This window comes from Orcinus orca, chromosome 13 (assembly GCF_937001465.1).
Source record: "Orcinus orca chromosome 13, mOrcOrc1.1, whole genome shotgun sequence".
NCBI lineage: Eukaryota > Metazoa > Chordata > Mammalia > Artiodactyla > Delphinidae > Orcinus > Orcinus orca.
In genome coordinates, this window is record NC_064571.1 from 70,451,923 (window position 1) to 70,478,519 (window position 26,597).

The window sequence follows — 26,597 nt, forward strand, 5'->3', positions numbered from 1 at the left end:
GAGAGGCCGCCAATGAGAGGGTCGTGGGAGGAGTCCCGAAAGAACCGGGTTGGGGGGGCGTTGATGACGGCGGCGAGAACCCCAGCTGGGCGGGGCGGGCCCGCACGTCCCGGCCGGGCTGCGGCGGAGCGACGGGGGCCAGCTCTGCAGAAGGCGGCGGCTGGCTCGCCGGGACGGTCACATCTGCTGCAGGGGCCGGCGGAGGCAGCCGCACCGCCTCCCGCCCCGGGGACCCAGGCCAGCCTCCGGGCCGCGCCGGCACCGCCCCCTGCTCTCGGACAGACTGCGCGGCCGGTCGGAGCTCGGGGGGCTTCGCAGCCCCGCGGCCCGCGCCCGCTACGCCTCCGCCCTCTGCCCGCAGCTCGGTCCAGCGCCGCCCGCCTCGCCGGGCCCGCGCCGGGATGGGGTAGGGACAGCGCCACGGAGTCGGGCGATGGGCCGCCCTCTGGGCACCGAGCAGCCCCCCGAGGCCTGAGCGACCGCGAGGACCGGCGGAGGTGGGTGTGGGCAGAGCAGAGCCGCGCACCAGGGGCGCCGGGATGTGGCGGGGGCCAGGAAGGCATGGGGAAAAGGGGGGCTCTGGAGCTGCTGTGGGCCGTGGGGAGACCGGGAGAGCTGCTGCCCACCCGCTCGTTCTGGCAAGTCCTTGACCCTCCCACAACTCCTGCCACCTCCAGGACCCCCGCCTGGATGTCAAACGGATGCCCCAGTGCCTCCCAGAGGACTCGGTGGGGACCATGGCTTCGCTAATGCCCCTCTCTCCATATCTAAGCCCCACTGTCCTCCTGCTGGTCAGTTGTGACCTGGGCTTTGTACGAGCAGGTGCGTAAAGGGGGAGAGGGTGGGAGGTAACCAGAGTTAGTCTGTGGGTGGAACCTGTTAACCGGTTAACGCACTGGCACCCGCAGACCGGCCTCCCTCTCCTGTGAATGTGACAGTCACTCACCTCAGAGCCAACTCGGCCACTGTGTCTTGGGACGTCCCAGAAGGCAACATCGTCATTGGCTACTCCATTTCCCAGCAAGTATGAATCACCCTTCTGCTACCCCAACCCATGTCCTTGGATCTCTGAACATTCCTTCTGTCACCTCCCTCCCCAACCCAGCTCCCCTCCCAGCTGTGGGAGAATCTGGGAGCTGGGATTCCCTGGCTCACGCTGCCCTTTTCACCCTTACTCCCTTGGAGTGCTTGGATGTTCAGGAGGTGGCCTGGGACCAGGGTGAGGCTGTCCTCCTCTCTCATCAACTCCCTGCAGCGACAGAATGGACCGGGGCAACGTGTGATCCGGGAGGTGAACACCACCACTCGGGCCTGTGCCCTCTGGGGCCTGGCTGAAGACAGTGACTACACAGTGCAGGTCAGGAGCATCGGCCTTCGGGGAGAGAGCCCCCCAGGGCCGCGGGTGCACTTCCGAACTCTCAAGGGTTCTGACCGGCTACCCTCAAACAGCTCGAGCCCAGGTGAGGGTCTCAGGTATTCCTCGCTCCCTAAAGCTTTGATTCTCTGGCTCTTTACCTGGCCTTTGGTCTCCTGTTTACTTCCCCAAAGCAAGCAGCCGTCTAGCTTAGATGAATAGAAGGATGATTTAATTCATTGTACTGCCAGAAAAGGAAGGAAAGCAGGTTGGCAGGGGACCGGGTATAGACAGGCTGGTAATGAATTCCTTGGGGGAAGGGCTTTTAAGCTTCCTTTTACCCAGCTTCAGTTCACAGCAGCTGCAGCCTGCATGAGTGAGTATCTGACCTGCAGCCCCCCGGCTTTTTGGTCTCTAACCACCTGTCCACCAACAGCTTCCCAGAGAGGGGCTACCAGTGACAACGCCGTGATGGGTCTTCCTTGGCTCTAATCCCCAGCATCTCCAACCTTAACTGTCTGCACAGACATAGCTCTCTAGCTGCTCCCTGTAACCTGGGGTCCGTCTCCTTCCTTCTCAGGTGATATCACAGTGGAGGGTCTAGATGGAGAGCGACCTCTGCAGACGGGGGAAGTGGTCATCATTGTGGTGGTGTTGCTCATGTGGGCTGGTGAGTAAGCAGCTGGACAGGGGACCATGGATTGAGTGGGGCTCAGTGAAGGTGGGAGTTGGTGAAGGTTGTTGGGAGAAAGGGGGTGAGAGCAGTGGCATGGGGAGATGTTTAGTTGAGAGGGATGGGCAGGAAAAGTTTGAAGAGAGGGAGAGGAGGCTTTTGGGAGCCCAGAGAGGATGATGAAGAAGGTGGTGCCTGTGCATGGGGACCAGGAATTCAAAGATTTTCTTCTCAGATTTTCTAGAAACTGTGTGGGTATCTCACTGACTTTCGAGGCTGTGAGTGGGGAGGTCAAGATCAAGGTTCAGATTTTATTGTTGTGTTTCAGCTGTAATTGGGCTATTCTGCCGTCAGTATGACATCATCAAGGACAATGACTCCAACAATAACCCCAAGGAGAAGGGGAAGGGACCGGAACAGAGTCCTCAGGGAAGGCCAGTGGGGGCGAGACAGGTGATGTGCGGCCACAGAGGGAGGGAAGGGTGATTTTGTCTCTAGAAGCAGTAAGGGAAAGGGAGAAGGGCCACAGAGGGGCAAGAGAAGAGGGAGAATGGAAATTTGGGATGGAGGAGGCTATCGCCTTCCTGAAATGAGACTCAAGCCATCTTCTTTCACAGAAAAACTCACCCTCCGTCAACACCATTGACGTATGAGTGAAGAAACAGAACCAGAAGACAGATGCACTAACATCTTGGGGTTGGGGATGGGGTCAGGGAGAGCCCAAGATGGTGATTTGCCCAAGACTGAAGGATCCCACAGTCTCCCAGAGGGTAATGACACTCCCACAATCTCAGGCCTGGCATCCATTCTCTTTCCACTGTGAGCAGGGCCAGAAGGTAGGTCTGTTAGGGTCTGAGCCCCTGGACCTGGGGAATGGATATCAGATGGGATATGTCCTTCCATCCCCCAGGTCCAGGAGAGAGTCACTTGTTCAACCCTATCCCATTAGGTCCCAAATGGGGCCCCCATTTCACCTGCATCAGAATCCTTGGCATCCCCAGCTGCCCCCACATCTTGCCTCTGGGTCTCAGAGAGGAGTGTTTCTGTGGGTACGCCACCTCCCCCAGCAAATAAAAGGAATTGTCTGGGCCTGGAGACAGATGCTGCACTGCACTACTCCAATGTCTTCCATGGAGCCTCAGGTGCGCCCCCTCTCACCTGGCAGCCCCTTCAGCTGCTGGTGATCTCACTCCTTGGACATTTTTCCAATAAAGTTTCTTGGACAAACTGGAGCTGACTGTATGGGATACTGTCTAATATGCTGAAAACATTTCTCCACTGTCTCTCCCCTGACTACAAGGGCCCTTCACACCACCACCAACTTGACAGGAGCAGACTCTTATTTGAAGGTGTTTGCTTTGATTCTCCAGCCTGGAATTGGGTGGAGCAGAGCCAGAAAGTGGCATAGAAAACTAAGGCCCTAGATCCTTTTCCTTTTTTGGGTGAGAAGGGGGAGCAGGAAAAAAAGAGGATATAAATTCTTCATGTACTAATGGAAACTAAGGTTATGGCACATGAGAGGGCCAGTAGCCTTTTTATCTTCACTGCCCACATCGGCAGCCCAGCTCCTCACCATTTATTCCTCTGATTTCATCAACCCTGAGCTAATTTTCAGAAAAGGATTGAACAGGGTCTTGGGACAAATGAAAGAACAGCTACACTAATGGATCCCTGGGTGCCAGGTGTTCCTCTCCCGTGCATTTCTGTGCCTATTCTTCCCTGCCCTTGCTTTCCCTTTTGTCTGTATGTCTCTCTGTTCATTCGGTCAAAGTCAGTAATAATTGTGAAGAATAAATGAGTTTATATTCACTCTCGGCCATTATATCCAGAGGAGGATTCTGGAAATAAAACTGGGGTTGGAACTCTTTTGTCAAAATAATTATAATTTGGGGGACTTCCCTGGTGGCGCAGTGGTTAAGAATCCACCTGCCAATGCAGGGGACACGGGTTCGAGCCCTGGTCCGGGAAGATCCCACATGCCGTGGAGCAACTAAGCTCGTGCGCCACAACTACTGAAGCTCGCGTGCCTAGAGCCCATGTTCTGCAACAAGAGAAGCCACCGCAGTGAGAAACCCGTGCACGAAAAGGAAGAGTAGCCCCCGCTGGCCGCAACTAGAGAAAGCCTGCGCACAGAAACAAAGACCCAAAACGCAGCCAAAAATAAATAAAATTTTAAAAAAACATTACTATTAACAAAAAAAAAAAGAATTATAATTTGGGCTCTGGGGCCTACTTGTTTCCTGTGAAAATAGGGACTGTCCTCTACTTTTTCCTAAGTTCCACGGGGAGGTTGGTGCCAGTGAAAGAAACACCTGTTGACATTTGCAAGCACTCTGTGGGAAAGACTTCAGAACTGAGAATCTGTCTGGACAGCATATGCTACACTGTCTGGAAGGTAACAGTTTTCTCCACGTATGATCCTCCGGGAGGTGGCTTATGAATAACTGTCCTTTTTTGCATCTTGATCTCTCTGGTATGTTACAAGAAATTAGACCAATAATTCTGAAAGGGACCCCAATCGAAACAAAGATCAAGAAGTCAGTCAGTATCTTTTAAACCTAACCAAGCTCCACCCCCGGGTTTCACAAGACTACACCTGTCAGGTGAGCCAAGCTCTTGTCTGCCCTCTGCCCTAAACCATAAAGCATCCTGATCTAAGCAGCAGTCTTAAACTCACCATTTTCCATTTCAAAAGTAGGGTGTTTTACCTCTCTCTGACCACTGCTTCCGAAGCACTGCTTCCGAAGACTCTGGATACATCATCATTTCTGGGGATAGGAGTGTCACAGGGTATGTAGTAGCATGGGATGGAGATAGGGAGCTAGAAGTTAAGAAGGAATACAAAGGGTGTTTAAATGCACCATCTCTGAGTCGAATCCCAGTTCCGTCCTTAACGCACTATGTTAGCTAAGGCAAGTGACCCCTCTAGTCCTGAGTCTCATGTTATGTAAAATGGGACTAATAATGCTATCCCCTTCAAAAGGTGGCTTTGAGATTAAAGGAGACAATGCATGTGCAACACTTTGCACGGTACCTGGCAGACACATACTGAGTATTCCCTGTTACCCATCGTTATCAGCCTTGTGATCCTGTGCAAGTTACATAACCTATTTAGGATCAATTCCGTCAACTGTAAAAGGCCTATAATAGCAACTACCCTGCTTTCCTCCAGGGTTGTGTAGATTAAAAGAAGGCACTCTGGGCTTCCCTGGTGGCGCAGTGGGTGAGAGTCCGCCTGCCGATTCAGGGGACACGGGTTCGTGCCCCGGTCCGGGAAGATCCCACATGCCGCGGAGCGGCTGGGCCCGTGAGCCATGGCCGCTGAGCCTGCGCGTCCGGAGCCTGTGCTCCGCAACGGGAGAGGCCACAACAGTGAGAAGCCCGCGTACCGCAAAAATTAAAAAAAATAAAAAAAGAAGGCACTCAGCCACGCTTACGTACATCGAACAGCTAGAGAGACTACGATTACGTAGGACCCCGGAGATTGCGGAAGGCTTGTGGGCGTGGCTGGAGTTTGGGTTTGCATGCCATGATGGGATTGGTCGAGGAGAGAATTCATCAAGCCCTCTGCGCGCGTGGCGTCCCGCCCTAGACCTCACTGCGGCTGCGCGGGTTCTGTTTTGCTTCGCTGCGAACCTACGCGGTGACCTTGCGACGCGTGTCGCGCTCAGGTCGCTTCTGCGTCAGCGGCTGCCGCTGCGGCTGCGTGGCGGGTTGTCCAGGTAACCACGGGAGTTGTCCGCTGTCTGTTGGCATCTGAGAGACAGGTGTTCGTCATGCAGTTGAAGCACCTGAGGACCCTGCTAAGCCCTCAGGTGAGGAGTCGCGTGCTTCTTCCCTCCCTCGCCCGCCTTAATGTTGCAAGAAAAGTGGGGGACTGAAGTTTAAAAACGTTGAGCGCCTACTGTGTGCAGAAGACCGAAGGCTATAGTTGTGATTCGGACTCTCCTACGTCCATAGAGTGTTGAGTAGGTGAGATGGAGTGCTGAGCACCGTAGCTTTCACTTCGTTCCATTAACGAATCGGTTGTGTACCAGGTCCCATGGTGGGCCTCCAGGGGGATCCAGAACTTGCTCAGCTGTTGCCCCTGCCTTCAAGAGGCTCGTACTAGAGGCAGAGGCGCACGTGTAAACAACGAACATTAATCTACACCTCTCAAATGAGCGCTTTAGGTGTAAGCCCCACCTAAAGGAGTGCACACGACCACACCATTCGTTCTGATGGTGCAGATCTCAGATTCAGAAGAGGCTGGACACTGAGGGAGGAGCCCTAGAACATGGTGAAGAAAGGCTGGGTTTCGGAGTCAGGAGGCCAGAATTCAAGTCCTAGCGCCCCACTACTTTAAATAAATGATGTGATGCCCCTGACTTTAGCCTTTATCACACAGGCTCTCTGAGCACTCACCCAAACTTCTACATTTGGAAAACGGGAGTAATAATAATCGCAGCCTTAGGAGGTTAGGGGGAAGAATTAAAGAAAGTAGTATACACAAGAGAACGTTGTAAACTGAAAAGCAGCGTGAAAACTGATAGACGAGAGAAGGACATTCAAAATGCAAAGGACAAAATAATAGAAAGCTAATAAGAATATCTGTCATAACTGAATGTTTAAGGTGTACCAGGGCAGCATAAGTAAAGAAGCTAGTGTTGTGGATTATGGAGTCAGACACACATGGATTTAAATCTTGGTTCTGCCACTTAAACTGTGTTTGTAAACTTGAGCAAATTACTTAACCTTTCTGTGCCTCAGTTTCCCCATCTGTAAAAGATGCATAATAATAGCTTCTACCTCAGTTATGAGATTAAATGAGATAATGCGTATCAAGCGCTTAGCAAAGTGCCTAGTCCATGCTTGTTAAAGGTTAGCTATTATTCTGTTCTCTACCTCATGTAATCCTCGCTACAGTCCTGTGAGGTACATATTGTAGAGAAAGGAGAATTGATTGATTATGAGAATCAGGAAGGCTTCACAGAGAATGTGGCTTTAAGAGAATAGAAGGAAATTAGAACAAAAGAGAGGTGTGCTCATTGCTCAGTAAACTGTTCTCTGAATCTGTATTTCTAAAATTCCTTTACCCTAATGGAATAATTGGAAATGAAATCTTCCTTCAATCTTTCAAAATAAGATGATGTCATGATGCAGGTAAGGGCTGAATGCCCAGGATTGGGCAAAATGATTAAGGAAGATGATTGGCAATAATTGATAAGCCCTCTACCCTCCTAACCTAATTTAGTCAAGAGTTGGAGGGGGCTAAAGGTGGTGGTGTGGCTATTTTCTGACTCCGGTTTGAGGACTTTGATGAAAAATGCCTTTTTTACTTCTGACTTTGGAAGTGGGTAGTTTAGGAGTAAAAATTAACAATGTTTTAAGCCAGGGCTGTAGAGCCCAAGTAGTTAAACAATTGGAGCAGAAATTAAATTTTTTATTTCAAGGAGGGAAATCCTTAGTGCAGAACCACAGACCACCAGGGCTGGTGGTGGAAGGGACAGACATGGCAAGAATAATTCACTGGGAGTTGATCGCTTCTAACTTGGGCTTCTGTGAAGTGGATTGTTAAGGGAAAAAAAAGACAAAAACGAAAGTGGCATTGTTTATCCTAAGTCACAACTCTGATTATTTTAATTCCCATTCCAGAACTTTCACTGTCTCTCCCTTTCCTACCAAATAAGCCCAAACTCAGCCTAGCTTCAAAGACCCTTGTTGAACTGGCCTCTTGTCTGTTTTTCCTGACTTACCTCCTCTATTCTGCTATTTACAATATAGTTTCAGCTAAATTAAATTACTATTTATTGACCAGAACTTGCCATTGCTCATGCCATTCCTTCTACCTCAGGTAATTTCCCTACCTAACTGTATCCATTCTTCAAAGCTTAATGTTGATCATTTAAGTGGAAAATTATCTCAGACTTTTCCAAACTATTACAGTGCTTTATATGTGCCTCTCTTATGGGGCTTTTCCCATTTTTTGTACCATCTTATTAGATCCTTGGGCAGGGACCATGTTTTGCTCTTTGTCTCTCTCTTAGCCCTTGGCCACGTGCCTTTTTTATTAAGGTACTCAAAAAACATTAATTGAATGAATGGGTAAAGACCAAAACTTTGCATTTATTTCAGTAGCAGACCTGGGGAATGAGGGAATAAGGAGGCCACTGCAGGGACACATTGGTACAGTTGATTTTCCATGTCACCTCTTAGTGCATTTGCATTATGGGTTTCTAGAAGCACTTTGTTCTCACCATCCGGGGCTCTATGGCCTTGGAGACCTGGACGGATTATGGGGATCTCTTTGTTTTAAGGACTGTGCTAGAAGGAAAATTGACCAGAGTCACACTAGAAGTAATGGAACTAGAAATGCTTTTGGCATTCTAGACCAGCACCTGGGTTTATTTTTGCCCCTTTGCTTCTGCAGGATGGAGCTGCAAAGGTCACCTGCATGGCATGGTCCCAGAACAATGCCAAATTTGCTGTCTGCGCAGTGGACCGAGTGGTGTTGCTGTATGATGAACATGGGGAGCGAAGAGATAAATTCTCCACCAAACCAGCCGACATGAAGGTGAAGGGAACGTTCATGTGTACCTTAACCTGTTGATGGGACCCTATAAATCTAGAAAACTTCCTATCCTGCTTCCTAGCCACAGGCATAGGAAATGGCCCGCCCTTCCTTTTCTCAGTATAAAGCCCTCAAGCCCACTACAGTCACACAGGCACCTTTTCTTTGTTTTTTTTCTTTTTGTAGATTAGAGCACAGTATTCTTTTTTTATATATAAAAATTTATTTATTTATTATTTATTTATTTGTGGCTGCATTGGGTCTTCGTTGTTCTGTGAGGGCTTTCTCTAGTTGTGGCGAGCAGGGGATACTCTTCGTTGCAGTGTGTGGGCTTCTCATTGTGGTGGCTTCTCTTGTTGTGGCTCACGGGCTCTAGGCGCACAGGCTTCAGTAGTTGTGGCTCGCGGGCTTAGTTTCTCTGCGGCATGTGGGATCTTCCCGGACCAGGGCTCGAGCCCATGTCCCCTGCATTGGCAGGCAAATTCTTAACCACTGTGCCACCAGGGAAGTCCACCTTTTCTTCCCTTTTAAGGATACTCATTACTTCTTTTTCTTTCCTTTTTTCTTTTTGACTCTTAGTATGGCAGGAAGAGCTATATGGTGAAGGGCATGGCTTTTTCTCCTGATTCCACCAAGATTGCCATAGGACAGACTGACAACATCATCTACGTCTACAAGATTGGAGAAGATTGGTGAGGATAGAGATTGGGAGATGGGGTGTCCCAGAGAAGAAGGGAAAGGCAGGAAGAAATGCCTCACTGGGAAGGGGGGAATAGAGAGGTTGAGGAGCCAGCTGGGGCTTGGAAGGCAGAGGCCCTCTGGAGTCCGTTGTTGTAGCTTCCCTACCTTTGCGTGCACCACGTGTTCTATGATCCCATCCCTGGAAGAGTCAGTCTTAGATCAACAAGGAGGCCCTGTGAGATCCTGGGGAGCCTGGAGTGATGTTTTGTCTTTGTTATTCTTCCAAAGCTACTCAGGCTCCTTTGAGGGCTTCTATGGAGTGGTAGGAAACACTAGCGGGCCAGGGAAGGTATCTACAATTCCTCCCCTCCCCCAGCATCATTTGTGCCCGTTTATTCGTGGAAGTGGTTTGTAATATGCTTCCCTCCTTTTATTTGACAGGGGTGACAAGAAAGTCATCTGTAACAAGTTCATCCAGACGGTAAAGTTCAAACCAGTCCCTGGGAGATTAGGATGAACAAGCTTGTATCAGTATATCCGCTTATAAATACAACGAGAAGTTGCCTTTGTTAACATCTGGCTCTGACTTTTCCTACTGTGTGAATGGTACTGCCTGGCTGCTCATCCCCCTGTGCTTTCCTCCTTAGAGCCCAGTTGTGTCCCCTCCTCTCCTTCCCTACAGGTGGTTGGAGTGGTGGCATGTGGTGGGATGTTCAGGCTCAGGTTGTTATCAAAGTGCTAACATACATAGACAGGTTTATCCTTTTCATTCTTTCTTTCTTACAGAGTGCTGTTACTTGTCTGCAGTGGCCAGCAGAATACATCATTGTCTTTGGACTGGCTGAAGGGAAGGTAAAGGAGGGAAGAGAAATACAGGAGATATTGTGCATGGGGATAATGGTTCTGGAAAGAGGTATATGGTTAATCTTCTCCCTTAGGGTCAAGTTGTGTACTGGGGTGACTACCCAGGGAACAGTTTTTGTTTTTTTCTTTTTCTTTCCTTAGGACCTGGGTGAAATTGAAAGTAGCCTAACCAGACTTTTGTCCATTCTCCCATTTTCAGGTTCGTTTGGCAAACACCAAAACTAATAAATCATCTACCATCTATGGGACAGATTCTTACGTGGTGTCCCTGACAACGAAGTGAGTAAGGAAGAGCAGTATCCCAAAAGCTTGGAAATGGTAGGAAAAGCTATAGGGGACTCTGGACTGGGGGACCATAGTATGAAAGATGGAGAGGGCTGGTAGCAGGAACCGCAGGTAGGGTAGTGTTTGACAGACAAAGGGGACTTTCTTGTTGAGACAGGATGCTCTAATGTCTTCCTGTATTTCTCTCCTTTCCTCCTTTTCCCCTTTTTTAGTTGCTCTGGGAAAGGAATTCTCTCTGGTCATGCAGATGGCACCATTGTTAGGTACTTCTTTGATGATGAAGGCTCTGGAGAGTCACAGGTATGAATAAAGGATGCTCTGGAATGGGGGAGAAGGAAATCCCAAGAACTCTCCGAGATGAGGTTGGACATCTAAGGAATTTAGATCATGGTGCTGGGAGAGGAGGCTAGAGGAATGAGACCTCAGGCAGAGAGACACCTGGATGAGGCCACAGAGAGGATTTGTTTTTCGGAGGCCAGAGCTTAATATTTATGGGAAAGGATGAATCAGGTGGAAGGGACCTTGAGGCAAAGAGAAATAAAGACTCCGAGGGTAATGAAAAGTGAAAATTATTCTCATTTATGTAAAATATATATTTATGTATATAAATTCATAGAAAAAAAGGGTTGTTTACTCTTGAGAGGGAAAATATGGGGGATTAAAGGAAGGTTCATGTTTTAATCTATGTAATTCTCTATTGCTTGAATCATTTATGTTAAGAATTACTTGTGTAATCATTAAATGTATCCCTCCTGAAATAAAGGGGCCATATGCTCCCTGTGGGCCTATATGGTATTGGTTAATGTGTAGGACAGATTCCTTTGGGGGGCCTTATTAGGTGAATATTAAAGATCTGCAGACACACGTTATTTTGAGGTTCCCTCTTGAACACAAGATCAGTAAGTGTGTATATATGTCATAAAAGATGTGTGCGTGAGTGTAAGACAGAAAGATAATTTGTGACGTCTTCGGGTTAAGATGTGTTAGGGTGGGAAAGTGTTGGGAGAAAGATTCCTGCAGAGCAGGGTTGTCAGAGTGAGTGTGTCAGATGCTAGGAATGAGAAGTTTCTGAGGTGGAGTCCTCAGAGTCAGAGTGATTGAAACCCTCTACTTCTGTCTTAGGGGAAGTTGGTGAACCACCCATGCCCACCCTATGCCTTGGCTTGGGCAACCAACAGCATTGTGGCTGCAGGCTGTGATCGGAGGATTGTGGCCTATGGAAAGGAAGGCCACGTGCTACAAACTTTTGACTATAGCCGTGACCCTCAGGAACGGGAGTTCACCACAGCTGCAGCAAGTCCTGGGGGCCAGTCTGTTGTGCTGGGAAGTTATGACAGGTGGGTCTCCTTTCCAGTTGCAGCTTCTGCCTGCTTTCCCTGTGTACACTCTTGTTTAGTCCAGTTTTGCTTCTCAGCCAGAGTGGGAGACTGGATCAGAATCAAGTGATTCTTAGGTTTTAATTCGTGCACTTTCCTCTTCCTGTTCCCACCGTCCATTGGCGTGTCGGCAGTTCCAAGGTGCACCATGCTCTTGTTGTGTCTCTGCCTCTCCCCGGGGTTCCACAGCAGAATTCATCTCCACTTTCTTTGTGCTCCCTTTGCCCCTTTTCAGACCACTGGCTTAGTGTTTATCACATTATATTATAGTTTGGTGTTTGTATCTAACTGGTTAAATTGAAGAGCCCTTGAGAAGAGGGCCTATTATTCTCTTTTTTTTTAAGTCTCCAGGGCCTAGATTAGCATCTAGTATATAATACGTGCTCAAATGTTTGGTGAATGAATGAATGAATGAATGATGGAACTGTGAATAAATAGCTAGAGTCTGGGTTCCATCTCTTCCTTGGAGCGCTTTTAACCCCAGCTTTGTCAGTCCTGTCTTTCTGTCCCCTTCAGTCTCATGTGTGTCTGTCTCTTCCTTTCTTTCTTCTCTGACTCCTACCATTTCTCTTTTCTTTTTCCATATTTCTCTATCGCTAACAGCTCATTTTTCTCACCAGCCACAATCTCTTTTTATTTTCTCCACTCCTATCTCTCTTACCCCATTTTACTTTTGACTTGATTTTCCCAATTTACTTCCTTTGAACACTTTTGTCCTCTCCTACTACACCTCCCAACTTGTCTGTTCTCTTTTATTTCCTCTGTTCTCTGATGTAGCAAGACTAATTTCCTTCCGTTACAGGCCCATTTTCAGTTTTTCTCAGCCTCCAACTCTTCTAAAAGCCACATACTTAATTTCAGACTTCGGGTACTCAACTGGAGCCCTCGAAGAAGCATCTGGGAAGAGGCAAAGCCCAAGGAGATTGCCAACTTATACACCATCACTGCCTTGGCCTGGAAGCGGGATGGCTCACGACTCTGTGCGGTGTGTGACTAGTAACCCCTTTCTGCTTTGGTGACTTTTTTCAAATTAAGAAAAATCCCACCTATCCTAAAGCACCCTCTCCTGACACTAGAGAATGTCCTCTTCCCTTTTGACCACAACCTAAAACTCTGACGTTACAGGGGAAAGAGAAATGCATACCTTATTGGAGGCCACATGGGACAAGAGTTTTATAGGCAGGGATGATTTCTCCCTTATATCCCATCACTATGTGATGCTCTTGAGTCCTGCAATTGCCACCTCTTTCCTGCTGGTACTTCCAAAAACTACCAGCCCTTTTACTGCCAACTCTTCTGTAGATTCTAGAACCTAGGATTTGAGAGTATCTCTAAATACCCTCTACATGCCTACGTATTGTGTGTGTTACCCTTTATGCTGTCACTTTCCCTCCAGGGCACACTCTGTGGTGGAGTGGAACAGTTTGACTGCTGCCTCCGAAGGAGCATTTACAAGAATAAGTTTGAGCTGACGTATGTGGGACCTAGCCAGGTGAGCGGCCGAGAGCCTGCCACACTGAGATTTTGCCATGGCTCACTCATCCTTGTAGTACTTCCCTGCGGTCTGGCCTCAGCACAGAGTCAAATCAACCTCTGGCAGAGCTGTTCTGAGGAATAGAATGTGTCAGGGCAACTCTCTGGCAACTTTCCTGCTATAGTTCTTACAGCTTATTGTAAGAAAAGGATTAACCACCAGGTTTAAGGGGTACAGAGATTGCCATTTACACCTTCCTGGTTTAAAACTTCACTGCCTATAGGATGGCAACTGGGGAAGTTGATAAATAGGATTATAATTCTGAATTCTTTTGTTCTAAGGCCTCTGAACTCACTGTGTATGATGTTGCAAGCTCATTTCTTAGTTTCTGAGCCCACTTTTCTCTTTTCTCTACCTCCACCCTCCTTTCCTTCATTTATTATTCATTGATTCCTTTAGTCTTCCATTTTCTCCAGAAATATTTATCCATTCTTTATGTGTCAGCACTGTTAAGCATTGAGAATTCAAAGATAGTTATCTGTAATACATTGTCCCTTATTTGAGAAGATCATTTTAGCAAAGGAGACAGACATATCAGAAAATAATACAGCACACTGTGGTAAAGTTATCATAAAAGTTTGTACAAAGAGCTACAGGAACATAGGGAGAGTGATTGGTTTAACCCAGTGGAACTTTCAGAATCGTATGTATTATAAACATCAAAAGAGATAATATATTAAAGTATTTCATAAATAGTAAAGCATTATGTAAATGTGAGGTGTCCCTTTTACCAAGGATATCCTAGGCCAGGCAAGGAAAAAAGATGATACTTTGTTTAGTTAGCCCTGTGAAGGTGGGCGAAGGGCACAGCATGTTCACCCCTCTTTCGGATTGGGGGAAGCCTGGGGAGCTCAGACTCGTCTCCTGCCAAGGTGATTGTGAAGAACCTCTCATCGGGGACCCGAGTGGTACTCAAGTCACACTATGGCTATGAGGTGGAAGAGGTGAAAATCCTGGGAAAAGAACGCTACCTGGTGGCCCACACGTCAGACACACTGTTGCTGGGGGACCTGAACACTAATCGCCTTAGTGAGGTAGGAACCAAAAATGGAGAGGTGGGGATGGGGCATCCTGAGGTGCTACTGAGGCAAGCCAGAGTCCCTGGGGGAAGATCTCCATGGGAAGCTCTAACATTCTGGTGTTGGGGACCTGGCTTCAGGGGATGAGACCCGGGAGGCTTAGAATCCCGGAATATGAATCACCGTTGTTGGACTGTTTGTACACCATCTCCCAGAAGCATAGGGACTAGGGCAAAATCTGACATAGCATCTCTTTTGTGCAATGTCAAAGCCTCCCCCAACTCCATCACTCTGCATCCCACCCTGTTCTTTCAGCATCGTCTTGGATAGTTATCCACATTGTCCCTTATGTCTTTTCCCCCCTTAACAGGTAGCTTGGCAGGGATCTGGTGGCAATGAGAAGTATTTCTTTGAAAATGAAAATGTGAGTAGAGCTTGATTCACCATCACTGTCCTGATAAGCCTCCTTCTAGCTTCTGTGTAGCAGGATGGCAAGTGGCAAGGGGTTGAGAAAACAGCAGATAAAGTGGGAGGGTGAAATAGGCAGAGGAATAGAATAAACAGAAAGGTGGGTGTCACTTTGAACTCATGGTACACCTCCCTCGACTGTTTTTCTCTTTCTTCATGTAATCTTTCCACTGTATAACAATTCCGTTCACCCCCAGGTATGCATGATCTTCAATGCTGGAGAGCTAACCCTGGTGGAATATGGGAGTAATGATACCCTGGGTTCTGTACGTACTGAATTCATGAACCCCCATCTCATCAGGTAACCCCACAAGGTTCTCTAAATTTTTGAAACCCAAAAGAATTCCTTTTGACTTCTATCTCCTATATCCTCAGGTTAATCTAAAATCTTCATCCCGTATGGTATTTCAGAGCTCCTATTAAACATCCCAGCTACCTAAGCCCATTTTGCCTCACCTGACCCTTCATGTTTCAGTGTCCGTATTAATGAGAGGCGCCAGCGAGGAACGGAGGATAATAAGAAATTGGCTTATCTTGTTGATATTAAGACTATTGCTATAGGTGAGTAAGACTCTCTCATAATTGTAATAACAAAATAGATGTTTATAAAGCACTTCCATGTCACAGGATTGTGTGCAGTGGAGAATCCAGGAATCTGAGAGGCATCGGGTAAATGTGTGACCTCATTCTTACAGGGGATATGTGAAATGTTTAAATCCATATGTCTATATCTAGAAGTCTAGATACAGATGCATTGGTATGTATAGGCCTGCCCATACAATTATTCACATTCTCTAGGCATATATCTCAGGGCTGGAAAATTGTGAATTGTAGAAAAGAACCATTAGCAAATTTAAGAATTTTCCTGTTTAGACTTCATAGGATCACAGATTCTTAGAACTGGAAGGGGCCTTACTTTCTGTATAGTTTGTCATTAATAAGTAGTGATGACAAACTTTATGTGCATTTCACAAATGTTCACATTTATAAATTGTACTGTATATATTAATAGTTAATTTTTTATCATGGAATGTTTTAAGCACAGGAAAAAAGTATAAAGAATAGCATGGTATTCTCTAAAAAGTTTAGAGAATAACATATCCAGGTAGTGTAGGTATTAAGAGCAGGGCTCTGGAGTCAAATCTCCCCACTTCTCTACTTACTACCTGTGTAATCTTAGGTAAATTACTTCACCTTTCTGTATCTCAATTTCATCTACAAAATGTACCTCATCTACAAAATGGGGATAAAAATAGGACCTACTTCATATGAAAAGCACTTAGACTAGTGCCTAGTATATAATAAGTGCTTAATAAATGTTAGCTGTTCATAATAATGATATTATTATTACTTGTGTACCCATACCCAGTTCTGTCAAATCCTCACATTTCATTATTTTTACCTTGGATCTTTTCTCTCTTCTCTCTTGATGGACATTTGTTAGTTTTTCACTGATACAGTATTTCAGTTCTCTAAGGTTTATACCCAGCATGGAATTGCTGAATCATGAAAGAGGTACATCTTCAATTTCACTAAAATATTTCCAGATTGCTCTCTGAAGAGGTTGTACCAATTTACATTCCCACCAGCAGTAACAGTTCCACTTCCTCTCCAGTGCTTGAAATTGCCTGACTTCATTATTTGGCTCAATCTGATGTATATGAAAATATATTTCATTGTTTTCATTTTTTTGTTCATTTGTTTATTGCCATTTGGATTTCTTCTGTGAATTGCCAGTTCACATCCATTGCCTATTTTTAAAATTAGGTTGTCTTTTCTTTATTTACGTGAAGGAGTTGTGTGTGTGTGTGTATAGGCTTTGATGATTATTTGCATTGCAGCTATTGTCTCAGCCTGTGGCTTGTCTTTTCTCTCCTTTTCAGCATTTCTTAGTATTTAGACATTTTTAAGTTTAATGTAGTCCATTTTATCACTTTTTTTTTTTACTGAAGTATAGTTCAATTTACAGTGTTGTATATACCACTTTTTAATAAATAGTTTGTGGGTTTTGAGGTCTTATTTAAGAAATCCCTCCCTACTCCCTCCTGTATTTTGGCATTTAAAATTTTGCTTTTTACCTGGAATTTATTTTTGTGCATAATGTGGGTAGGAATCTAATTTTATTTTTTTTCCATATGTTTAACCATTGCTCGAAAGTCCATTCTTCGCTCACTAGTATGTAATGTCATCTCTCATAAATCAGGTTTCCATATACATATGGGTCTGTTCTTAAGATATTTTTACATTTCATGAACTTTCTATTTCACATGAAGTTGCTGAGCTCAGAAATGTAAGTATCTATAATAGAAATAATAATACAGTCCAGTGGCTTAAGTTCTAAGTTCCAGTGGCCTAAGTTCTCTCAGCAGTAATGAGCTGTGAGGTTTTGGACAAGTCACCTCTCTCTGTAGGTCTTATCTTCAATGTACATTGACAGAGTTCTTCTCTTAACCATTTTGGGTCATCGACCCCTTTGAGTGTCTAATTAAAAGCATAGATCCTTTCCCAGAAAAATATCTACATGCATAATTTTGTGTGTAATTTCAGGGTGCTCACAGAAATAGGGTCCCCACAGCTCTAGCATTCTATGGTTGTACTTATAATCGGGGCATTAAAACGTGGATTTATCATTTTGCTTTTTAATTAAAGGAAAATTCATTTTTAAGTTGGTCTTCCCAGTAGTGGACATCTGCTGGCATTTGGTCTTCAGCTTAAGCGTAGGTAACAAAAGCAGGCACATTGCTTGTTGATAATGTATATCAATAAGACCTGTGAATGGGCTTTGTTCAAGAGACTCCCTGAAAGCACCCTAGCCAACCTTGAGTGGTCTGTTCTAAGCATGACTGTTTCTTATATTGCCTATGAAATTCAGACCAAACTAATATTCATCGTCTGCACTGACCAGCCTAACTTTAGTTAGAGGTTCCTCCTATTTTGTCTGTGTGCCTTCACCACTCTTTGTCCCTAAGTGTTCTTATATCACTGCCAGTCAGATATGCAGGTAACTCCTTGGAGCACGTATGATCAGCAGGGTCATTTCGTTCATCAGCTTTCTCTCACTGGTGTGTTTGCTCTAATTGTGGTTCATCATGAGAACAGAAGCCAGTTGCTCCATAGTTCTGACCTGCTCTGAGACAACTCCAAGAGTCCCAGAGAAGAATCACATTTCTTGATGAGTCTGGATCTTTTGAGTTAATAACTGCAGAGTTAAACAAAACCTCTATAATTTTAGAAGAAATACAGCATCTTAGCAAAGTTATGTTGTACTGCCCATTTACATTCCTGAGTGACATTCTCTAGACTAATGCAACATTCTTAAAGCCAGACTTTCACAGGCCACCTCATACCTTGTATGTGATTAACCCTGTTTCCTTTACTCTCTAGTGGACCTGATTGGTGGCTACAACATTGGCACCATCAGCCATGAGAGCCGTGTGGATTGGCTGGAACTTAACGAGACTGGGCACAAGCTTCTCTTCAGGGACCGGAAACTTCGTGTGAGGAGGGTTGCTAAGGCCTTAGCCATAGACTGGTCCATAAAGGATGTGGTACTAGCTGCCAGCAGGGACTGTGGGAGGCAGGATAGGACATAATTTCTTGGGGCTATGCCATTAGCATAGCAAAAGGCACAGAAGAATCAACATTCTTTGTATCTGCTATCACCACCCATCCCGTTTTACCCTTCAGGAGGCTGTGTCATGATGGCACCGAAGTCAAGAGAGGAATTTGGGAGTTGATGTCTCTCTTAATATTCACAAATCATATTTGTGAAACATCCTCATGAAACATCCTTACGCCTGCATTCCTCTTCCTCACGCCTAGCTGACCTTAACCCACACCTACTGCTCCAGTGCTCTTCAGCTACACTTATCTGATGGCACTGAAGCTGGCTTGAGGACAGTCTCCCCCTAGCCCCTTATTGATTCTGATCTCAATATGGTACCACCAAAGAGTTCAACCTCAGGGGCAAAAGGGACTCTCTGGTGATTTTTTGTTTCATTTTCATTGTGATGCGAAAGCCATCACAAATTTCCAGACCATTTAATTTGACTGGTGCCCTTACTTGTGTAATCCAGGCTGGTAACTCTGGCCCAGAGTTATTCTAAGAATGAAAGTCTGGGACTTCCCTGGCGGTCCACTGGTTAAGACTCCACACTTCCACTGCAGGGGGTGCAGGTTCGATCCCTGGTCAGGAACTAAGATCCCACATGCCTTGCAGCGCAGCCAAAAAAAGTCTGACCTTCACCTAACTTAAATTCCTAGGGTGTAGACCTTTGCTCTTTTGATCATCTCTTATTTGGCCAGAGTCAGAATATGTCAACTCAGCATAAACTTGAAGGGATTATGGTTGAAGATGAGTAAGCTTTGAAATTTAGCATGTACGTGACTGGTGGGTTAGCTCACCACATTTCACCATTAGGAAAATTGTCAAGATGAGAAGACACCCATATCTCCTTTTAATTGTGCTATCTACTTCTTCCTCCTTCAGTTGCACCTATATGATATTGAAAGCTGCTCTAAGACAATGATCCTCAACTTCTGCTCCTACGTGCAATGGGTCCCAGGAAGTGATGTGCTGGTAGCTCAGAACCGAAACAACCTGTGTGTGTGGTACAACATTGAGGCACCTGAGAGAGTCACCATGTCCTCTATCAGGGTATGTTGACATCAGGGCACCTCAGCCATAGTGTTGAGCTGATTAATTAGAACCTGAGTCGGCTCTGAAGTCTGCTTGGTTTCTCTGCCCACCACCCATAATCTCTTTAATGGAGTTGGCAGGTGACGCTTAGACTCCTTCCCACAGTGGACCAGGCCCCAGAGCCATCCTTGTTCAGATTCCTGACATTATATTAGACCCTTGGAGTATGGGTCTCTATTATAGTGGGAATTCATCAAGTCATAACATGAAGTTCCCTTAGGCTGGAAGATCCCCAACAGGAGGAGTAGTTCCATATCACCTCCTTGTGTGCTGATTCTCTGGTACAAAAGCCATTCATAGTTCCATTTTTTTAAGACTGCTGATCAGACCCTCTCTCCTATCCCATAACAACGTCACACACACAAGTAATATTCCAAAATCCGGGAGGAGCCTATGCAAACAGAGAAAAGAGGCCCCTATGGTAGGCTAGGATGACTGGTGTGGGTGTGGGTAGAGCACTTGATACTTCCTTTTTGTTCTTTCTATATCTCTTTTTTTCTCCTTTTTTGCCTCATTTTAGACTGATTAAGATTGAGTTTTTGTGGGGGGGTTGGGGGGTTGTCCTTTTCTAAATACTCTTCAGAGTATTTAGAGTACTCTTTAGATCAGAAGGTTATACATCCTATTTCTATAGCAGTTACCCTTAAAAGTTCACCATGTATTTAAATTAACAAAGTCTAAAGTTAATCAGCATCTAACCGCCCCCCCCTGCACTGCAAACAATACAAGGACCCTAAAAGATTAAATGGGATTACCTCCCCTTTGCCACTGTTGTCTAGTATTTTGGTTCCCTTCTGTTATCCCCAAAGTTAGACATTATTATTTTATACACACAAAATTTGTATAGATTTACCGTCATAGTGCCAGTTTCTCTGTTCAACTTTTCCTTTTTCATTGCTGATCTTCTCTCTGGAGTTACTTTTCTTCCTCTTCTTGAAGAATATCAGTTAGAAGTTTCTTTTTTTTTCTTTTTGAATTTTATTTTATTTTTTATACAGCAGGTTCTTATTAGTCATCCATTTTATACATATTAGTGTATACATGTCAATCCCAATCTCGCAATTCATCACACACACACACACCCCACTTTTCCCCCTTGGTGTCCATACGTTTGTTCTCTACATCTGTGTCTCTCTTTCTGCCCTGAAAACCGGTTCATCTGTGCCAATTTTCTAGGTTCCACATATATGCGTTAATATACAATATTTGTTTTTCTCTTTCTGGCTTACTTCACTCTGTATGACAGTCTCTAGATCCATCCACGTCTCTACAAATGACCCAGTTTTGTTCCTTTTTATGGCTAATATTCCATTGTATATATATACCACATCTTCTTTAATCCATTCGTCTGTCGATGGGCATTTAGGTTGTTTCCATGACCATGCTATTGTAAATAGTGCTGCAATGAACACTGGGGTGCATGTGTCTTTTTCAGTTATGGTTTTCTCTGGGTATATGCCCAGTAGTGGGATTGCTGGATCATATGGTAATTCTGTTTTTAGTTTTCTAAGGAACCTCCATACTGTTCTCCATAGTGGCTGTATCAATTTACATTCCCACCAACAGTGCAAGAGGGTTCCCTTTTCTCCACACCCTCTCTAGCATTTGTTGTTTGTAGATTTTCTGATGATGCCCATTCTAACTGGTGTGAGGTAATACCTCGTTGTAGTTTTGATTTGCATTTCTCTAATAATTAGTGATGTTGAGCAGCTTTTCATGTGCTTTTTGGCCATCTGTATGTCTTCTTTGGAGAAATGTCTATTTAGGTCTCTGCCCATTTTTTGATTGCGTTGTTTGTTTTTTTTAATATTGAGCTGCATGAGCTGTTTATATATTTTGGAGATTAATCCTTTGTCCGTTAATTCGTTTGCAAATATTTTCTCCCATTCTGAGGGTTGTCTTTTCGTCTTGTTTGTAGTTTCATTTGCTGTGCAAAAGCTTTTAAGTTTCATTAGGTCCCATTTGTTTATTTTTTATTTCCATTACTCTAGGAGATGTATCATAAAAGATCTTGCTGTGATTTATGTCAAAGAGTGTTCTTCCTATGTTTTCTTCTAAGAGTTTTATAGTGTCCAATCTTACATTTAGGTCTCTAATCCATTTTCAGTTTATTTATTTATTTTTTTTCAGTTTATTTTTGTGTATGGTGTTAGGGAGTGTTTTAATTTCATTCTTTTACATGTAGCTGTCCAGTTTTCCCAGCACCACTTATTGAAGAGACTGTCTTTTCTCCATTGAATATCCTTGCCTCCTTTGTCATGGATTAGTTGACCATAGGTGCATGGGTTCATCTCTGGGCTTTCTATCCTGTTCCATTGATCTATATTTCTATTTTTGTGCCAGTACCATATTGTCTTGATTACTGTAGCTTTGTAGTATAGTCTGAAGTTAGGGAGTCTGATTACTCCAGCTCTGTTTTTTTCCCTCAAGACTGCTTTGGCTATTCGGGGTCTTCTGTGTCTCCATACAAATTTTAAGATTTTTTTGTTCTAGTTCTGTAAAAAATGCCACTGGTAATTTGATAGGGATTGCATTGAATCTGTAGATTGCTTTGGGTAGTATAGTCATTTTCACAATATTGATTCTTCCAATCAAAGGACATGATATATCTCTCCATCTGTTTGTGTCATCTTTGATTTCTTTCATCAGTGTCTTATAGTTTTCTGAGTACAGGTTTTTTACCTCCTTAGGTAGGTTTATTCCTAGGTATTTTATTCTTTTTGTTGCAGTGGTGAATGGGATTGTTTCCTTAATTTCTCTTTCTGATCTTTCATTGTTAGTGTACAGGAATGCAAGAAATTTATGTGCATTAATTTTGTATCCTGCAACTTTACCAAATTCATTGATTAGCTCTAGTAGTTTTCTGGTGGCATCTTTAGGATTCTCTATGTACTGTATCATATCACCTGCAAACAGTGACAGTTTTACTTCTTCTTTTCCAATTTGCATTCCTTTTATTTCTTTTTCTTCTCTGATTGCCGTGGCTAGGACTTCCAAAACTATGTTGAATAATAGTGGCGAGAGTGGACATCCTTGTCACGTTCCTGATCTTAGAGGAAATGCTTTCAGTTTTTCACCATTGAGAATGATGTTTGCTGTGGGTTTGTCATATATGGCCTTTATTATGTTGAGGTAGGTTCCCTCTATGCCCACTTTCTGGAGAGTTTTTATCATAAATGGGTGTTGAATTTTGTCAAAAGCTTTTTCTGAATCTACTGAGATGATCATATGGTTTTTATTCTTCAGTTTGTTAATATGGTGTATCACATTGATTGATTTGCATATATTGAAGGCTCCTTGCATCCCTGGGATAAATCCCACTTGATCATGGTGTATGATCCTTTTAATGTGTTGTTGAATTCTGTTTGCAAGTATTTTGTTGAGGATTTTTGCATCTATATTCATCAGTGATATTGGTCTGTAATTTTCTTTTTTTGTAGTATCTTTGTCTGGTTTTGGTATCAGGGTGATGGTGGCCTCATAGAATGAGTTTGGGAGTGTTCCTTCCTCTGCAATTTTTTGGGAGAGTTTGAGAAGGATGGGTGTTAGCTCTTCTCTAAATGTTTGATAGAATTCACCTGTGAAGACATCTGGTCCTGGACTTTTGTTTGTTGGAAGATTTTTAATCACAGTTTCAATTTCATTACTTGTGATTGGTCTGTTCAGATTTTCTATTTCTTCCTGGTTCAGTCTTGTAAGGTTATACCTTTCTAAGAATTTGTCCATTTCTTCCAGGTTGTCCATTTTATTGGCATAGAGTTGCTTGTAGTAGTCTCTTAAGATGCTTTGTATTTCTGCAGTGTCTGTTGTAACTTCTCCTTTTTCACTTCAATTTTATTGATTTGAGTCCTCTCCCTCTTTTTCTAGACGAGTCTGGCTAAAGGTTTATCAATTTTGTTTACCTTCTTAAAGAACCAGCTTTTAGTTTTATTGATCTTTGCTATTGTTTTCTTGGTTTCTATTTCATTTATTTCTGCTCTGATCTTTATGATTTCTTTCCTTCTACTAACTTTGGTTTTGTTTGTTCTTTCTCTAGTTCCTTTAGATGTAAGGTTAGATTGTTTATTTGAGATTTTTCTTGTTTCTTGAGGTAGGCTTGTATTGCTATAAACTTCTCCTCTTAGAACTCCTTTTGCTGCATCCCATAGGTTTTGGATCATCGTGTTTTCGTTGTAATTTGTGTCTAGGTATTTTTTTATTTCCTCTGATTTCTTCAGTGATCTCTTGGTTATTTAGTAATGTATTGATTAGCCTCCATGTGTTTGTGCTTTTTACTTCTTTTTCCTTGTAATTGATTTCTAATCTCATAGCGTTGTGGTCAGAAAAGATGCTTGATATGATTTCAGTTTTCTTAAATTTACTGAGGCTTGATTCGTGACCCAAGATGTGATCTATCCTGGAGAATGTTCCTTGTGCACTTGAGAAGAAAGTGTAATCTGCTGTTTTCGGATGGAATGTCCTATAAATGTCAATTAAATCTATCTGGTCTATTGTGTCATTTAAAGCTTCTGTTTCCTAATTAATTTTCTGTCTGGATGATCTGTCCATTGCTGTAAGTGAGCTGTTAAAGTCCCCCACTGTTACTGTGTTACTGTTGATTTCCTCTTTTACAGCTGTTAGTTGCCTTATGTATTGAGGTGCTCCTATGTTGGGTGCATATATATTTATAATTGTTATATCTTCTTCTTGGATTGATCCCTTGATCATTATGTAGTGTCCTTCCTTGTCTCTTGTAACATTCTTTATTTTAAAGTCTATTTTATCTGATATGAGTATTGCTACTCCAGCTTTCTTTTGATTTCCATTTGCATGGAATATCTTTTTCCATCCCCTCACTTTCAGTCTGTATGTGTCCCTAGGTCTGAAGTGTGGGTCTCTTGTAGACAGCTTATATATGGGTCTTGTTTTTGTATCCATTCAGCCAGTCTGTTTCTTTTGGTTGGAGCATTTAATCCATTCACATTTAAGGTAATATCAATATGTATGTTCCTATTACCATTTTCTGAATTCTTATGGGTTTGTTTTTGTAGGTCCTTTTCTTCTCTTGTGTTTCCCACTTAGAGAAGTTCCTTTAGCATTTGTTGTAGAGCTGGTTTGGTGGTGCTGAATTCTCTTAGCTTTTGCTTGTCTGTAAAGCTTTTGATTTCTCCATTGAATCTGAATGAGTTCCTTGCTGGGTAGAGTAACCTTGGATGTGGGTTCTTCCCTTTCATCACTTTAAATATATCGTGCCACTCCCTTCTGGCTTGTAGAGTTTCTGCTGAGAAATCAGCTGTTAACCTTATGGGAGTTGCCTTGTATGTTATTTGTCATTTTTCCCTTGTTGCTTTCAATAATTTTTGTCTTTAATTTTTGTCAATTTGATTACTATGTGTCTCGGCATGTTTCTCCTGGGGTTTAATCTGCCTGGGACTCTCTGCACTTCCTGGACTTGGGTGGCTATTTCCTTTCCCATATTAGGGAAGTTTTCGACTATAATCTCTTCAAATATTTTCTTGGGTCCTTTCTCTCTCTCTTCTCCTTCTGGGCCCCCTATACTGCAAATGTTGTTGCATTTAATGTTATCCCAGAGGTCTCTTAGGCTGTCTTCATTTCTTTTCATTCTTTTTTTCTTTATTCTGTTCTGTGGCAGTGAATTCCACCATTCTGTCTTCCAGATCACTTATCCATTCTTCTGCCTCAGTTATTCTGCTATTGATTCCTTCTAGTGTATTTTTCATTTCAGTTATTGTATTCATCTCTGTTTGTTCTTTAATTCTTCTAGGTCTTTTTTAAACATTTCTTTCATCTTCTCGATCTTTGCCTCCATTCTTTTTCTGAGGTCCTGGATCATCTTCACTATCATTATTCTGAATTCTTTTTCTGGAAGGTTGCCTATCTCCACTTCATTTAGTTGTTTTTCTGGGGTTTTATCTTGTTCCTTCATCTGGTACAAAGTCCTCTGCCTTTTCATTCTGTCTATATTTCTGTGAATGTGGTTTTTAGTTTCCTGCGGAATTGTAGTTCTTCTTGCTTCTACTGTCTGCCCTCTGGTGGATGAGGCTATCCTACAAGTTTCTTTAGTGAAAGTCTTTTTTTTTTTTTTTTTTTTGCGGTACGTGGGCCTCTCACTGTTGTGGCCTCTCCCGCTGCGGAGCACAGGCTCCAGACAGACACACAGGCTCAGCGGCCATGGCTCATGGGCCCAGCCGCTCCGCGGCCTGTGGGATCTTCCCGGACCGGGGCATGAACCCGTGTCCCCTGCATCGGCAGGCGGACTCTCAACCACCGCGCCACCAGGAAAGCCCTAGTGAAAGTCTTTTGATGATAAACGTTCAGGTTTTGATTATCTGAAAATGTTTTTATTTAGAGCTTTGCTCTTGAAAGATACTTGGACTCAGTACTGAATTCTAGATTTTTATTTGACTGTGTTGGGTCTTCGTTGCTGCACATGGGCTTTCTCTAGTTGCAGCGAGTGGGAGCTACTCTTTGTTGCAGTGCACGGGCCTCTCATTGCAGTGGCTTCTCTTTGTTGCGGAGCATGGGCTCTAGGCGCGTGGGCTGCAGTAGTTGTGGTGCTTGGGCTTCAGTAGTTGTGGCACGTGGACTTCAGTAGTTGTGGCATACGGGCTCAGTAGCTGTGGCTCACGGGCTCTAGACCGCAGGCTCAGGAGTTGTGGCACGCAGGCTCAGTAGTTGTGGTGCACGGGCTTAGTTGCTCCGCGGCATGTGAAATCTTCCCAGACCAGGGCTTGAACCCGTGTCCCCTGCATTGGCAGGCGGATTCTTAACCCCTGCACCACCAGGAAGTCCCCCCTGTTCTAGATTGACAGTTATTTTTTCTTAGCCTTTTGCAAATATTGTCCCATTGATTGACTTCTTTTGTTCTGACAAGGTTATTAATAGCCCTTTCTATATAGGTGATCTGTCTTTTCTCTCTGGTTGCTTTTAAAATCTTTTTTTAGGCATGTTGAAATTTTACCACAGTGTGTCTAGCTATAAATTTCTTTTTACTTATCCTACTTGGTATATATTGTGCTACCTGTAATTGTGAGTACACATATTTCTATCAGTCTTGGAAATTTCCCAACCATAATCTCTTTAAACATTGCTTC

General features: G+C 44.0%; 2 protein-coding genes across 4 annotated transcripts in view; both read left to right on the forward strand.

Annotated features, from left to right (window-relative positions):
- Positions 1-686: 686 nt before the first annotated feature.
- FNDC4 (fibronectin type III domain containing 4) lies at positions 687-3,259 on the forward strand. Of its 2 annotated transcripts, XM_004268150.4 has the most exons (6): positions 687-822; positions 909-1,024; positions 1,256-1,460; positions 1,935-2,024; positions 2,356-2,480; positions 2,645-3,259. In XM_004268150.4, exons 1-6 carry the CDS (start codon positions 702-704, stop codon positions 2,678-2,680), a joined length of 693 nt encoding a protein of 230 aa, XP_004268198.1. In that variant the 5' UTR covers positions 687-701; the 3' UTR covers positions 2,681-3,259. The 2 variants fall into 2 exon arrangements, with proteins under 2 accessions (XP_004268198.1, XP_033281056.1); XM_033425165.2 differs by lacking the exon at positions 2,356-2,480.
- Positions 3,260-5,661: 2,402 nt separating this feature from the next.
- Positions 5,662-26,597, forward strand: part of IFT172 (intraflagellar transport 172) — a 41,932-nt gene continuing 20,996 nt past the window's right edge. The window contains exons 1-16 of one of the 2 annotated variants that reach the window (XM_049695736.1): positions 5,662-5,842; positions 8,437-8,580; positions 9,157-9,269; positions 9,700-9,739; positions 10,045-10,110; positions 10,322-10,401; positions 10,620-10,707; positions 11,530-11,744; positions 12,645-12,768; positions 13,180-13,275; positions 14,190-14,351; positions 14,707-14,760; positions 15,002-15,105; positions 15,280-15,365; positions 18,189-18,301; positions 19,294-19,461. In XM_049695736.1, the coding sequence (XP_049551693.1) occupies positions 5,804-5,842; positions 8,437-8,580; positions 9,157-9,269; positions 9,700-9,739; positions 10,045-10,110; positions 10,322-10,401; positions 10,620-10,707; positions 11,530-11,744; positions 12,645-12,768; positions 13,180-13,275; positions 14,190-14,351; positions 14,707-14,760; positions 15,002-15,105; positions 15,280-15,365; positions 18,189-18,301; positions 19,294-19,461 (1,692 nt within the window). In that variant the 5' untranslated portion in view covers positions 5,662-5,803. Of the gene's footprint in view, positions 5,843-8,436; positions 8,581-9,156; positions 9,270-9,699; positions 9,740-10,044; positions 10,111-10,321; positions 10,402-10,619; positions 10,708-11,529; positions 11,745-12,644; positions 12,769-13,179; positions 13,276-14,158; positions 14,352-14,706; positions 14,761-15,001; positions 15,106-15,279; positions 15,366-18,188; positions 18,302-19,293; positions 19,462-26,597 lie in introns of those variants that run through there. The other variant, XM_049695737.1, reaches the window with a different exon arrangement.